The sequence below is a fragment of the Esox lucius genome, chromosome 6, assembly GCF_011004845.1.
Source record: "Esox lucius isolate fEsoLuc1 chromosome 6, fEsoLuc1.pri, whole genome shotgun sequence".
NCBI classification, from domain to species: Eukaryota; Metazoa; Chordata; class Actinopteri; order Esociformes; family Esocidae; genus Esox; species Esox lucius.
The window spans coordinates 11,195,352-11,211,843 of record NC_047574.1 but is presented as its reverse complement, the minus strand read 5'-3'; the positions used below and the strand labels follow the sequence as shown (position 1 = coordinate 11,211,843).

At 44.7% G+C, this 16,492-nt stretch overlaps 1 protein-coding gene across 1 annotated transcript; it reads left to right on the top strand.

Annotated features, from left to right (window-relative positions):
- Positions 1–462: 462 nt before the first annotated feature.
- Positions 463–11,149, top strand: pyroxd2 (pyridine nucleotide-disulphide oxidoreductase domain 2). Its single transcript, XM_010889047.4, is given in 17 exon segments — positions 463–681; positions 1,325–1,344; positions 1,439–1,532; positions 2,069–2,118; positions 2,120–2,146; positions 2,393–2,548; positions 2,949–3,102; positions 3,981–4,042; positions 4,543–4,640; positions 4,773–4,914; positions 5,269–5,403; positions 5,702–5,774; positions 5,911–6,064; positions 6,269–6,420; positions 7,228–7,334; positions 8,510–8,630; positions 10,606–11,149. Coding segments are annotated over 17 exon segments (1,734 nt in total). The 5' UTR covers positions 463–563; the 3' UTR covers positions 10,677–11,149.
- Positions 11,150–16,492: the final 5,343 nt, after the last annotated feature.

The following is a 16,492-nucleotide window of genomic DNA, read 5'->3' as shown; positions in this document are numbered from 1 at the left end:
TATAAAGGCTTAATTGCCACTGGAAACATTTGGAAATGTTTCCAATATTCTGTTGCCACCGCAACAGATAGGAACGCAGGGTGCCCATCCGTGGGATTTACGCATCCCACGAACGGACGGATGACGTGCACCGACAGTGGTACGTCCGTCCGAACAGACAGATGAAAAACTCGCACATATCCATCGCGGTCATAGTGTAAAAGTATTTTGGAATCTCGTCTCCAACAGCCCTATATCACCCCTACTTTTCTAAGTTCAATTCTACACACACAATAAACAGCAAAAGTAAAGGCAGTTTTTTTAACTTTAGACTATAGCGTAACGTGCAGAAATAGTTAATGTATGAATGACAAGCGAAACATATTTCTTGGACTTGGATCTACCCTGCACAGTATTGCGGAGTGCTCTGGTTGGTCTGATCTATTTAGATTTCTGTCTTGCGAAATTCGAGACACTTTTGTCCACTGCGGCCTGTTATAGGTTGGTCTAGTTCGGCAGTACATAGTTGCAGCGCGGAGAGAAAGTGGGAGGGATCCTAGAAAACTTGAATAGGCTACAAGTTCATGGCTGCGAAAGCATGGACAGGCCGGACACGGCGTGCATTCACATCTCTCGGGACGGTGACAAGGGCTTGCCACTTTGCTGTCAAGTCCCACTACGACGCTGTGATTATTGGAGGAGGTAGGGGGACAGCACATTTGCGAAAAAATGACTTACCGAAAATAAATTTGACATGCACATTTCCCAAAATAATATATATTTGCAAATACGTCATGCATCACAAATGAACGTCATGCATTCAAATATATGTATATGTCCATGAACAATACATTATTCATATTAGATCTATTTCGAATGCATCTCGTTTTTGCATATAAAATGTCCTCTGAATTAGCCGATTGAGGTGGTATTACAAAGTTGCATACAAAGGTATTGATGCAGCACTTGCAGCACTGCCTGTTTTTTAAACGTATCCTAATAGGTTAGGTGTTGCTAATCATTTGCAAATGTCGGTTTCCTTCCATCACCAGTCGGTCCAATGTTCTTTTATGAACGTGCTACAGTGACATAATAACTCTGTTATACTTTGAACTCTTATAAAATAGAGTGAAAAGTGCTAGTATCTTGCACACTTCTGCACAAGTACAATACAGTCCCAAAACATTTACAGAAGGGTAGCCTAGGCCTAGTGAATGAGAAATAATTCGTTGATGGTAGTTGTTAATTTAAATATGGATAGGACTTATTGTCAAGTGTTGCTGGATTTACAATAGGTGAGTATAATCAACACAGAATCATACTAAACATTTATCTCTCATTGCAGGACACAATGGGTTAGTAGCGGTAAGGGGATATTTACTCATTCATATCAATCTCTAAGATTGTGACACAGCTATATAATATATTTTAAACTAACTGTGTGTGTGTGTGTGTAAAGGCAGCCTATCTACAGAAGGGTGGTCTGAAGACAGCAGTACTAGAACGTAGACATGTTCTGGGAGGGGCGGCCGTGTCCGAGGAAATCATCCCAGGTAAGGACCCCTTTCTCTGGGAACAGACAGACAGAGAGGTCACTCTGGTGGTCAAGGAGGCGTTTAGTAACAAAACAAATGCGAAAAGGCTGCTCACACTAAAAAGAAATATCTGCGTCCTTACTGGAGAATCTCGAGTAGTAATTATACCTATGTGTTTTTTGCTATAATTGTCGTACTCTTTGTCTGTCTGTCTGTTTGTTTGTCTGGGTGTGTTCCTGTCATCTTTGAGCCTGCTCTATCTGTCTGTGTGTGTCTGTGTGTGTGTGTCTCTCTGTGTGTGTGTGTGTGTGTGTGTCTGTGTGTCTATGTGTGTCTCTGTGTGTGTGTGTGTGTGTGTGTGTGTCTGTGTGTGTGTCTCTGTGTGTGTGTCTCTGTGTGTGTGTGTCTGTGTGTGTGTGTGTGTGTCTCTGTGTGTGTGTGTCTGTGTGTCTATGTGTGTCTCTGTCTGTGTGTGTCTCTGTGTGTGTGTGGTCTGTGTGTGTGTGTGTGTGTGTGTGTGTGTGTGTCGTCTGTGTGTCTGTGTGTGTGTCCAGGTTTCCATTTCTCCACGGTGTTCCTAGTCTCGCTCAGCCTCCTCAGACCAGCACATCTACAGAGACTTGGAGCTCAAGGTGACCGACTAATCATTGTATAGTATGTCATGCCTGTGTGTATGATTAGTCACACTCATGTTTTTTTGTGTGTGTGTTTGGCTACACATGTTTGTGTGTGTGGGTGTGAAAAGTCACACGCACACACACACATGTTTGTGGGTGTGTTTGGTCACAGTCATGTTTTTGCGTGTCCTGAAACATAGGATGATGGGTTACATGTTTGTGGGTGTGTTTGGTTACAGTCATGTTTGTGTGTGTGTGCAGAAACATGGGCTGAAGGTGTACATGCGGGACCCCCATGCTTTCACCCCAATGCTGGAGGATGGGGTTGGGGGTCTCCCTCCCCGGTCTCTCCTGCTGGGGTCAGGCCTGGCCATGAACCAAAGGGAGATCAGCAAGTTCTCGAAAACAGATGCCAAGGTGCATAGCAATCTAGTACAAAGACTAAGACAGTGTACTGTACAAATGCTTTTTAATGCAAATGTTAGCTTTGTTAGCTCTTTTAGCTACAACTCTTTCATTGTACAACTCCGGAAAAAATGAAGAGACCACCGCACCTTTTTCTCTCCTTTCCAAAAAAGTTGAAAAGGAAAGTTTTGCGTGAGGAACAGAAGCGATCAAATTTGCAGTGGTCTCTTCATTTTAACCCTTCTGTTCCTCACTCTAAACCTTCCTTTTCAACTTTTTTTTGGAAAGGAAAGACAAAGGTGTAGTGGTCTCTTCATTTTTTTCAGAGCTGAATACCTTCAATAAATAAAATGCTCTGTATATTTGCTCTCACCGTGTAATTTTCTATATTCTCTAACCTCCTTCTACCAAGGCTTACCCAGAGTTTATAACTCACCTGGATAAGTTAGCAGGGGCTGTCCACCCCCTCCTGGACTCCCCCCCAGTGGACATTGCCGGGTTGACCGGGGGTCCCTTGAGAAGGAGGACGGCAGCACTGAGGAGTGCCGTGCCCCTCCTACAGTGTGGTATGATGTTTCCTTAATGTGTAGCTGAAATGTAAAACATACTTATTTTATGTAAAGTAAACTTATTTGCAATACAAAACCTGTTTAATTTCACACGGTTATACTCGCCTGTGTGTTTCAAGTTTCAGGGTTTATTTTGTCAAATGCACCAAACAACGCAGTGTCATTCTGCACAATGAAATTCTGGTGACATGGCACCTGATAACTGCATAGTGAGAGTTAAGAAGAAGAATATATAAGCAAAAATATAGCCAGACAAAAAAGAATAATAAAATAAAGCAACAATATACATAACACTGTACACTAGCAGCAGTTTAAAAAAAAAAGAGTAGCAATCTGGGTAGTATTATTGAATATTTAAATATGGCAAGTATGGCAGTATTTTACATGTACATAACAGTGCAAACCAGCAGCAATTGGTAGAATTATTGAATATTATTGATACATATGAGTGTAATTAACTTGTGAATGGTGGCATAGCACACTACAACTATGTAGTGGGAATTTAAAAAGACAAATGTATACACAGCAAAAATATAGCAAGAAGATAAAGCAATAATATATATAACACTGTACATAGCAGCAGTTTAAAAATATTACTGTAAACTAGCAGCAATATTGGTAGTAGTATTGAGTATTATAGATATGGCAAATATGGCAGTAATAGACATAAAAATGTAAACTAGCATCAGTTTTTGAAAGAGTAGGATGGGTAGTATTGACAGTATGGTAGAAGTATTGAGTTGAATTGAATTGTACAAATTCAAAGCAATATTCTAATGCCTATTAAAAGTACCTGAAAGGACTTCAGAGCATCTGGAAAGTTTGTGTGTGATCAGTATAATGATGGATCAGTGTTGCTGGATGTATATTGACAGGTCTGAGACTGGGCAAGAATATTCCAGATTTCTATGAGATCATAACTGCACCAATAATGAAGGTTGGTAGACCATTTAAATCACTTCGGGCCGGTTTTCCTGACAAACATCAAGTCTGGTCATTTGAAGAGAAACTGTGTAGAATCTTAGCAGCCATAATATGTCTGAGGGATTTCACTCACCCGTTCTGTCATTGTTTTTTTATTGAGACATGATCGTGTGTTTTAGTGAGAGATTGAGGGGGTCGTTTTTTCTGTTGACCAATAGAAATGCTGCATTTGAGATGTACTTTTGTAGGCGGCGAAAAAAATTCTGGTGAGTAAATGTTATGAAACGACACTATCATCCAACTATTACTGCATACATTGTGTATACGTAGATATATTTTATATTTTAGACTGTGACTGGCAGAATGTTGTGACTCAAACTGTCCTTATGCTTCCCAGCTGAACCACTTTATGCCATCATTGTGGTTTCATTCACTGTTCTTACAGGTGTTTTCCAGCAGTCTGCTGAAAAACACTTGAATGTCAGCAGTGATCTTTGTCTTTGTAATTGTCAGATCCTGAACCGTTGGTTTGAATCTGAGCCTCTTAGAGCCACACTGGCTACAGATGCTGTGATTGGAGCTATGACCAGTCCTAACAGCCCAGGCAGTGGGTGAGACACACACACACACACACACACGGAAATGAAGGCACCCACGCCTCAGGTGATAGATTTTCATAATTAGTTCTAGTGTGTCTATAGGGTGTGGACCAATGTGTTCCCCACTGTGTCCTCTCCCTACAGGTATGTCCTCCTTCATCATGTGATGGGGGAGCTGGAGAAAGAGAAGGGGGCATGGGGTTACGTGGAGGGGGGGATGGGAGGCGTGTCCAAGGCCATCGCTAGCTCTGCCCGCTCGCATGGAGCAGACATTTTTACTGAACAGGTCAGCTACCAGTTCAATTGCTTGGTTTTGTTTAGGTTGAGCTTTACTGGTTCAGTAGATTTCCTTTTCTGTGGTGGATCTCAACAGCAGGCCTTGGGACGGGAGACCTTTTGGTTTTCTGTTCTACCTGGTAGGTTGTTTCTGATGTTTCACAGTACTTTTGTTGCCCTGAACTAGCTCATCTGATTCACCTCTTTGAGGACACGCTGGTCTGTTGAAAAAAGCTGAATCAGAGGTGCCAACCCGGGCATAGTTCAGATGGAGCGGCGGGGGTCCCTGGTTGGAGGTTTAAAACCCTATGCCGCGCTGGGCAAATCTTCTTGTGATTAAACATACTTGAGTGATGTGTTACAGGATGTGGATCAGGTCCTGGTCAGGTCAGATGGCACTGCCAAGGGGGTGGTTCTGAAGGGTGGCACAGAGATCCACAGCAGAGTGGTACTGTCCAACGCAACACCCCACATGACCTTCAGATGCCTCACACCTCAGGTAGGACAGCTTACAGATGTCTTGATTTGACCAGTTTTGTTGCAGGCATGAAGTATTCCAGTTGCAGGATGTGTGATAAATAATATATGAAACTGGCCAAATAATGTTTCCTATAGAATTATATGTATTTTAAAATGTCTATTCAAATCCATTTACAAAACATTGAAATGTATAACACATTGTTTATATAACACATGTATCTTAATATGCATCCAAACAATACAGTTTGTCTATTTAAATATATATTGATGTTTGTTCATGTACCTTAACCCTAACCCCATAGTTTTTCTTCTCATAGAGTGCTCTTTCTCCAGCGTTTATCAAAGCTGTGGAACAGATAGATTACACTTCCCCGGTCACTAAGATCAATGGTACGACCATTCTCACGTTTAACTCATAAAGTGCTCGCTTGCAGTTGCTTTTTTGTGCTTATATTTAATACCTAATGAATTGTCTCCCTGACGACTGTGTGGACTTCCTCTTCTCCTCCTCTCACCTCTGTTACAGTGGCGGTGGATAAGCTTCCTAACTTCCTAGCGGCCCCCACGCCAGACAGCAAGCCTGGGCCTCACCATCAGTGTTCCATCCACCTCAACTGTGAGAGTGTGGAGGTGTTAGAGGATGCATACAAAGACTGCCTGGAGGGACGGCCCTCGTCCAGGTACACACACATACACAACACACACACACACGCATTGGAATGCAACATGTTTATTTACTTTGATTGTCTTTTCCTATATATTTCTCTTCATTTTTAACTCAGCAATGTTGAAAATTTATGTTTATTTTATTTTATACACACATAAAAGCACACGCACACACACACACACACACACACACATCTGTCTCTCTTTTTTCCCTGCAGGCCCATGTTAGAGATGACCATTCCGTCAGTGTTGGACCCTACTCTGGCGCCCCCTGGCTGTCATGTGGTGTCACTGTTCACCCAGTTTACTCCTTACAGTCTGGGAGGGAGAGGTTGGACAGACCAGGACAGAGAGGCCTTTGCAGACTCAGGTTAGAACACACAAACACTCATTTTCTGTAAATAAATAAGGCAGCAGTATCAAGGTGGATAACCCACCTATAAAAACATGTCTTCCTTTGGCTTGACTTCCAGGAAGTAATGTCTAACACTTCGCATTTTAGGAAAACAGTTTTTTACCAAAAAATGAAACCACGAGGGCATCCTTTCCCAAGTCCCAACCCCAGCACTACCTGTCCATGTCACCAAACCAGCATCTTACATAAAAATAATAAAAATAAACAAATCCATTATGATCTCTTGATTTGTTTTCCTGTACCAAATAATTTATTGTTGTTTTCCTCCAATTTAATTGGAGTGACTGACCCCCCCTGAGGTCTGGACCTCCATTTATTCGGAAAGCGTACAACTGTTCAGTGGTTTCCAACATTCTTCTGACCACAGGAACCTACTTCAGGTTTAGACAGTTGCAACAGCTCAGTGTAACTCAATACATTTTGCCAACACAAACTGAAGTCCTCCTAAACCTAACCTTAACCCATAAACCTAAAATAATCTTTTTGGTTTGTGACGACTGACCTAATGTTCACACTTTGCTGAATTTTCCATCTTTTGCTGTATTGGCAAAACAAGCACACAGACACACACAGACACACACACACAAATACACCCGTAGCAGTTATTACTGAAGTTATGTGTGTAGATTGAATTGGCAGTGACTAATACAATACATTGTCACCAGCACAGAAAGTTAATGTCTCATATGGAGTGGGTTCTACATGATAGGTGCCTGCGTGTGTCTGTGCATTTGTGTGGGTGTGTGTGTGTCACATTTGTAGCATTTAACTGGATCGAGAAGTACGCACCCGGGTTCAAAGCCTCCGTTGTTGGAAAAGATGTCCTGACTCCCCCTGACCTGGAGTCAATATTTGGACTAACTGGAGGGGTATGTATGTTTAGATTCATGTTAATTATTACTTATATACAGTATACTTGTACATCCATGGACATACTCATGTAAAACAGGTCATATTAAATGCCCAACCCTCAATCACGCAAAGCCTTCCTTCGTAGATAGTGTGTCACTGCGAAGTGGCATGGATCCATTCAATGATCTGAAACCACTAAACCACCGGTGTTTCAACCAGGTAGTGATTTGCGTAGCAGCCGATTTCTCCCTCTGGTCAGAGAGAGAGTGATGTGTGTGATTTTAACAGAACAAAGCAGATAACCACAGTCTGAACGACACATGTAAAGGCCTAAAGCTACTATCTGCTACTCAAAGCAGTTCACGGCCTCCAGTGCTGGTCGTGGTTATGGCTTGTGGTGGAGGTTGATGTCGCAGTGCTTCTATATTTGCATGCTTAAGCTACTGATGATTTCACACTGGTGATTTCAGTAAGCCTGTGGCTGAGGGCAACACCGTCTTCACTATATCAGTGAAGATTATGTTGAGTGGACTAATGGTTATTTTGCTTTCAAGCTCCTCGTCTCAATTCCACCCCCCCCCCCTTCTTTCCACTCTCTCAGTTCCCCATCAGGGGAATCCCATAGAAACGTGGAGAAGAAGTGAGCTATGGACCTAGTCATGCCTGAATTAGAAATGTGTGTAGCCAAGTTATGCCGTCCACTATGCCTTAGTTACTATGGTTATACGATTTTAGTCTTGCAAGGGCACACCTCCATGGAGGCCTGAAAACGTTTTCGATTTCAAATACTGTTTTGAATCAAGTACTGTCCCCCAGCGTAGAGGTTTGTATTGGATGTATCGTTTCAAGAAAGCTCCCGACATGCATCCCTTGATAGTGCGGTAAGTGTTGTATTTGCCGATACTTTCTATGTCAGTTACGCAGTCCATCCCCCCGCAGAAAACACTGGGTAGTTTACTAGGGTGTCCGGTCTCACAAATGACGATACACCTTGAAGAAATGTTTGTTGAGGAACCCACGCACTTATTCATTTCTCATGACCCACTCTGAAGACATTCATGAAAATTTCCTGGTGTAAGGAAAATGGTGGAAACTACCCTTTTAGATCAGAAGGTGATTCCATTAGAGTGCACTTGAAAGTGGAAAGTGAAACAAATTGAACACGAGGTATTATGTCCCTTCTCCACCACAGAATATCTTTCATGGAGCAATGTCATTGGATCAACTCTACCTCGCTCGACCTCTGCCCTTCCTTTCAGACTACCGTTCACCAATCAAAGGGCTTTATCTGTGTGGCAGCGGCTCTCATCCAGGTTGGTAATTGGTAGTGGTTTATCTGAGATTTCCTGCTAATCTGGTCCTTAGTATCATCATCACTTCATCATTCATCCCTAGCCTGTAAAATACATTGGTACTAAATGTATGCAATCAATATTAGTAAAGTATGCTCTGTATAAGAGTGCCAGCTGAAAGACTATAATGTAAAAGTAAAAATGTTTTACATGTTACACTTGGCACCAGATTAATTGGGTGTATAGTCATTTAACTGTTGGGACAGTTTCAGAAACACATCTTTTAAGATTAGAGACACGGTTAATGTAGATTTGTTGCTTCTGCGTGCTCATACACAGCACACAGAAATATGACTAGAATTAGTACAGATGTCTGTGTAGAGTTAGAGCCTTTTCTTGTGTGTATATATAGTGTTGCAGGGCAAATCCCTGGACATGGCCCGAAGGTGTTTAATGTGAAACACAAAAAAGCAACACCACGCAGGAATCAATGAGAATAAACAAAGTCACAACAGGTACATCAGGTTCCCCTGCGTTCCACCCCCACCGCGTGGAGAACCTTCAGGTTCTCCAGGTTCTCACGCTGGTGGCGTGGGCTACTCCACCCTCAGCGCTGTCTGTCTGTATGGAGCACACACAATATCAGTCAGTCATCCGTAGCCGGGACTTACCCAAGGACGGCTGGAGCTGGCATTCCGCTAGCTCTAGAATGTTCTGGACCTAGACACACCCCCTTTCAGAGCCTTTCGGTGTTTTAGCGGTCCCGCCCTCTCCGAGCCCTGAATCTGCGTGGCCTGGGCTCCCTCACACGGTGGGCACGAGAGTCTCTGATGAGACCGGCAGGCCACAATATATACATAAACCGGGTGGTTTCAATTCTGTATGCTGATTGGCTAATAGCCGTTGTGACATCAGTACTTTTCTCACCATTCAGGTGTTGTTGAACACGGTGGGTTTTATAGGGTAGGCTGCTACATTCATGCCCTGTTGTTTGGCGGAGCTCTCGGATTGGAAAGGTCAAATTGTGAACTCCGAAATATCTACCACAACAATGTCATGTTATTATACTTTAATGATTATGTTAGCTGTAACAGCGTGTATTTATTGTGTATTTACTGTTTTGAACCGTTTAAGTCGTATGAAGCGCAGCAGTGGGTTGGGAGGATTGTATAACCCTGTTGCTGTTGCTCAGGAGTTTGGGAATTCAATAGACTTTATTGACGTCATAAAGCTGTGCTGGTCTGCAGAGCAACCGACTTCCAAGCATCAGACACAAATTTTTCATACAGTATGGTTATGCAATGATATCAGGCCTTCCCTTTATGCTAATCTCTGGCAGATCCTTCCCATATCTTCCACATTGTTTCACAGCCCTCAGGGATCCACCCTACAAGCTACCTTCATTAAACATCGGTGCCTCAAGTTCTAGAAGCTGCATAAAAATAATTGAGCCATGAAAATTATTCTTTTATCTCCGAGCTCAGGGATCTAGGGCACAGGGCAACCCTAGTCAACGAATCATTGTTTTCTGAGCTCAGGGAAACAATCAATCTTGCTTATATTCTCATCCTCCCAAGGGCTTCAAAGACAAGCCACAGATCCTTCTGTCATCCAGATGTAATATATTGCTGCTCATTAGTTTCAAGAGTAGATTAAAGAGAAAGACAGAGCACATCTGTTCACCTTCACACACCAAAATCCAAACTGTGTACCTTATTGTTCATCAGACTCTCTCAGGGGTGGGTGGAGTGCTGAAAATCTGTACTCAAGAAAAAGTACTGTAACTCGTCCTAAAATTTACTCAAGTAAAAGTTGAAGTACCACCTGAAATAACTACTCAAGTAAGAGTAAAAGAGTACTTGGTCGAAAAAGTACTTGAGTACTAGTTTGCTGTAGGTACATAGATACCTTTTCAAAACATGACAATATTCCCCTACAACCAGTCAGATTTGGGACTGGAACAGAACTCATTTGCTGAATGCTTGCTCATCCACAGGTGGTGGTGTGATGGGGTCTCCAGGGTGGAATGCTGCCATGGCTGTCTTGGTTGACCTGAAACTTGGCTGAAGTTCATAATCTCATTTACAAACCCCAACTGCCAATGAGAGAATCCTTTCGTATTTTATATAGTCCTGTGACGCCATCAACATTCATGTGACCGATAACATCCCAAAGGGCTGTTTATTTCACCCTTTTAGCACAGGAGGGTTGTAGAATTGGAAACCACAATGAGTGGAATTTGGGTGTAGAACATGTATGTGACTGAACAAAGAATCAAAGTCAAGCTCACTGCAATTATAATGGTGGAAAAGTCTTTGTGACGCACCATATTCATTTTGTGTTAACAAAAGTAACGATAAATTAATGTTCTGACTGTGTTAAACATTCAAATTAGTTTATGTGTTTTGTAAATTAATTTGCTTTAAACAGTCCCCAAACAGACCTTTGCCACACTACACAAAAGTTTAGAAAAATATAAAAAAATGTGGGAACCTTTGTTTAGTGGTTTCTTTTCAATAAAATAAGAGATTCAAATGTAATGATTTGATAGTTATTCTTTTATCTGTGTACTGTTTTAAGGTTGTGTTACAGAAATAGATTTGGGGTAGGGTGTGGTCGTTGTAAGAAATCACCATCCGCAAAAATTGTCTAAATAATTGTGTCTTGCTGAATTTTTTTTGAATTACAGTGGTTTACACTCCAAGAACTGCCACCTTAACGTGGTGGAGGGGTTTGAGTACCCGAGTGACCCTAGGAGCTATGTTGTCTGGGGCTATATGCCCCTGGTAGGGTCTCCCAGGGCAAACAGGTCTTAGGCGACGGGTCAGACTAAGAGCGGTTCAAACCCCCCTTAATGAAGAACAACATTATGAGTACCGTGACGTCGCCCGGTATGGCGCAGCCGGGGCCCCACCCTGGAGCCAGGCCCGGGGTTGGGGCTCGTATGCGAGCGCCTGGTGGCCGGGCCTTCCCCCATGGGGCCCGGCCGGGCTCAGCCCGAACGGGTGACGTGGGGCCGCCCTCCCGTGGGCTCACCACTCACAGGAGGGACCATAAGGGGCCGGTGCGAAGAGGATCGGGCGGCAGTCGAAGGCAGGGGCCTAGACAACCCGATCTCTGGACACAGAAACTAGCTCTAGGGACGTGGAATGTCACCTCGCTGGCGGGGAAGGAGCCTGAGCTAGTGCGTGAGGTTGAGAGGTTCCGATTAGAGGTAGTCGGGATCACCTCTACGCACGGCTTGGGCTCTGGAACCACACTCCTTGACGAGAGGATGGATTCTTCACCACTCTGGAGTTGCCCATGGTGAGAGGCGGCGGGCTGGTGTGGGTTTGCTTATAGCTCCCCAGCTCTGCCGCCATGTGTTGGAGTTTACCCCGGTGAACGAGAGGGTCGTTTCCCTGCGCCTACGGGTCGGGGATAGGTCTCTCACTGTTGTTTGTGCCTACGGGCCGAACGGCAGTGCAGAGTACCCGACCTTCTTGGAGTCTCTGGGAGGGGTGCTGGAAAGTGCTCCGACTGGGACTCTATTGTTCTACTGGGGGACTTCAACGCCCACGTGGGCAACGACAGTGACACCTGGAGGGGCGTGATTGGGAGGAACGGCCCCCCTGATCTGAACCCGAGTGGTGTTCAGTTATTGGACTTCTGTGCTAGTCACAGTTTGTCCATAACGAACACCATGTTCAAGCATAAGGGTGTCCATCAGTGCACGTGGCACCAGGACACCCTAGGCCGCAGGTCGATGATCGACTTTGTTGTCGTCTCATCTGACCTGCGGCCGTATGTCTTGGACACTCGGGTGAAGAGAGGGGCGGAGCTGTCAACTGATCACCACCTGGTGGTGAGTTGGATCCGATGGCGGGGGAGAAAGCTGGACAGACTCGGCAGGCCCAAGCGAAACTGTAAGGGTCTGCTGGGAACGTCTGGCCGAGTCTCCTGTCAGAGAGATCTTTAACTCCCACCTCCGGCAGAGCTTCGACTGGATCCCGAGGGAGGTTGGAGATATTGAGTCCGAGTGGACCATGTTCTCCACCGCCATTGTCGAAGCGGCCGCTCGGAGCTGTGGCCGTAAGGTCTCCGGTGCCTGTCGAGGCGGCAATCCCCGAACCCGGTGGTGGACACCGGAAGTAAGGGATGCCGTCAAGCTGAAGAAGGAGTCCTATCAGGCCTGGTTGGCTTGTGGGACTCCTGACGCAGCTGACGGGTACCGACAGGCCAAGCGGGCTGCAGCCCGGGTGGTTGTGGAGGCAAAAACTCGGGCCTGGGAGGAGTTCGGTGAGGCCATGGAGAAGGACTATCGGCTGGCCTCGAAGAGATTCTGGCAAACCATCCGGCGCCTCAGGAGAGGGAAACAGTGCCCTACCAACGCTGTTTACAGTAGAGGTGGGCAGCTGTTGACCTCAACTGAGGATGTCGTCGGGCGGTGGAAGGAATACTTCGAGGATCTCCTCAATCCCGCTGTCACTTCTTCCATTGAGGAAGCAGAGGATGAGGGCTCAGAGGTGGACTCGTCCATCACCCGGGCTGAAGTCACTGAGGTAGTCAAGAAACTCCTCGGTGGCAAGGCACCGGGGGTGGATGAGATCCGCCCTGAGTACCTCAAGTCTCTGGATGTTGTGGGGCTGTCTTGGTTGACACGCCTGTGCAACATCGCGTGGCGGTCGGGGACAGTGCCTCTGGGATGGCAGACCGGGGTGGTGGTCCCTCTTTTTAAGAAGGGGGACCGGAGGGTGTGTTCCAACTATAGGGGGATCACACTTCTCAGCCTCCCCGGGAAAGTCTATGCCAGGGTACTGGAGAGGAGAATACGGCCGATAGTAGAACCTCGGATTCAGGAGGAACAGTGTGGTTTTCGTCCGGGCCGTGGAACACTGGACCAGCTCTATACCCTCTACGGGGTGTTGGAGGGTTCATGGGAGTTTGCCCAACCAATCCACATGTGTTTTGTGGATTTGGAGAAGGCATTCGACTGTGTCCCTCGCGGCATCTTGTGGAGGGTGCTTGGGGAATATGGGGTCCTGGGTCCTTTGCTAAGGGCTGTCAGGTCCCTGTACAACCGAAGCAGGAGCTTGGTCCCGCATTGCCGGCAGTAAGTCAGACTTGTTCCCAGTGCATGTTGGACTCCGGCAGGGCTGCCCTTTGTCACCGGTTCTGTTCGTAATTTTTATGGACAGAATTTCTAGGCGCAGCCAGGGGCCGGAGGGTGTCAGGTTTGGGGACCACACAATTTCGTCTCTGCTTTTTGCAGATGATGTTGTCGTGTTGGCCCCTTCTAACCAGGACCTTCAGCATGCGCTGGGACGGTTTGCAGCCGAGTGTGAAGCGGTGGGGATGAAAATCAGTACCTCCAAATCCGAGGCCATGGTCCTCAGTCGGAAAAGGGTGGCTTGCCCGCTTCAGGTTGGTGGAGAGTGCCTGCCTCAAGTGGAGGAGTTTAAGTATCTAGGGGTCTTGTTCACGAGTGAGGGAAGGATGGAACGGGAGATTGACAGACGGATCGGTGCAGCTTCTGCAGTAATGCAGTCGATGTATCGGTCTGTCGTGGTGAAGAAAGAGCTGAGCCGCAAGGCGAAGCTCTCGATTTACCAGTCAATCTACGTTCCTACTCTCACCTATGGTCATGAGCTTTGGGTCATGACCGAAAGGACAAGATCCCGGATACAGGCGGCCGAAATGAGCTTTCTCCGCAGGGTGGCCGGGCGATCCCTTAGAGATAGGGTGAGAAGCTCGGTCACCCGGGAGGAGCTCAGAGTAGAGCCCCTGCTCCTCCACATCGAGAGGGGTCAGCTGAGGTGGCTTGGGCATCTTTTTCGGATGCCTCCGGAACGCCTTCCTGGGAAGGTGTTCCGGTCCCGTCCCACCGGGAGGAGACCCCGGGGAAGACCTAGGACTCGCTGGAGGGACTATGTCTCCCGGCTGGCCTGGGAACGCCTCGGTGTCCCCCCGGAAGAGCTAGAGGAAGTGTCTGGGGAGAGGGAAGTCTGGGCATCCCTGCTTAGACTGCTGCCCCCGCGACCCGGCCCCGGATAAGCGGAAGAAGATGGTATGGGTATGGTATGGTAGTGGTTTACACAGTGTAGGAAAGAAATGTAACATTCATGGACTTTTCACCAAATATCTGAACTGAATAAATCCAGCTGAAATGTTAAATACATGTGCAGTTATTTGTCTCTTTGTATGTTTTTGTCTTTTTACATCCACTCCAATTCTTTGTTATTAGATTGCTATCATTGTTTCCAACAAATATAATCCATCATTAGTAAATGTTCTAATATATTTTTGTTGTAATCTTTCCCTTAGTGTTTCATGCCTTCTGGTTCTAGTAGGCCTAAGTCTCCTACATTTATCACAAAGCACATATTTTGGTAGTCCTAATTGTGGAAGATTTACTTAATAATGTGGGTTTAGAGTGATATTATGTATGGTGATAGCGGCTTTACACTGAATCTATAAAAGAAGGTCTTCAACAAAGTAGAAGACTACTGTCAAGGCACTGGGTTAAATATGGGAGTGACCACATTTTTGGGTGTAAATAAAACTGTCAGGGATTGGGACCATAGTTTATTCAAGGATGAATATGACATTGAACTTTTCACCTGATGCCAGAAAACAGACATGGAAAATATAGAAAAGCCTTAGAATCCAGAGGAATAAATTAAAGGCCCACTCTTTCCAATTTTCCTTCTGGTGTTTTTTAAAATTACTACAGGAAAAGAACAAGCACTGATTGATGATGCTGAACCGGGCGCAAAACTCACTGAGCCACAGAACAATAGGTGCTGCCATGCACCTTATATTTGTTTGCGGACTGATCTAATAAGTTGAAATGGACTTGCTGACCACAAACATCAGTTCACAAAACACTCAGTTGTTTTTCTAACACTACCAAGCATGCATTTGAATACTGTATTGAAAATCTGAGGGACTGTCTACATGTGCATTGTGGCTTTTGGTCATTGTTTTCTCAGCTACAGCTGAAGAGTACTAGTTTATCTTGGTGGAGGAGATCAACACACAAAAGTGTTTGTCCTCTCTGAGGCTTGGACTGTGGATTAGCTAGTAATGTTGCAAATGCCTATTTTATATGCATTTTAAGTAACACAATGACAAGCTTTGCTAGCTGTGTTTGCAAGCCACAGTAAACAATGCAATAAGCAGAACTCTCAGTTAAACATCAGTCGTAAAACAATTGTTTGAATCAATATTGTAATGAAATGTGCAATACAGTGGCTCTCAAAGTTTTTTAAATAATTAAATAAGAAAAAAGTGCCCGTTTTACTTTTCACTTTGATATGAATTAATTTTGTCTTGATCAATGGGAAGAACTCCTAATTAAATATATTTTCATTTCATGTTGTAACACAATAAAATATGGAAATGTCCAACTGCTTTTGAGAGCCAGTGTAAATTTAATTTCAATGGCATTTCCATGATTTTGGATACATATTAATTCCCTTTTTAGAACATGTAAATGCATTGAAACGCATGGGGGAAGTATCTGTAAAAGGATGACCACAAACCTCCTCAAACAAAATGTGCCTACATTTCGGCTATTGTTTGTATGTGTATTTCGTAAGGAATGCGATTATGATACTTATAAGGAAGTCAACTCCTGCACATACAGTGTGTTCATGTCTTTGTAACCACTTGTATTACAGCGAAATCGGCTTGGACTATTATCCACCGATTTTTGTAAGCTTGCTATGCCACCAACTTATTGAGAGGTAAAGTAAATTCTAAATCTGAAAAGGTGAATTCCAAAATGTTATGCAGTAAAACTATTTCTAAACTAACTACCGTGGCCCTGTTACATACATTTAGTTTTAAATGAATAATGACAGATTTGATTAATATTACATTTGTCAGATCAGACGTTCTGC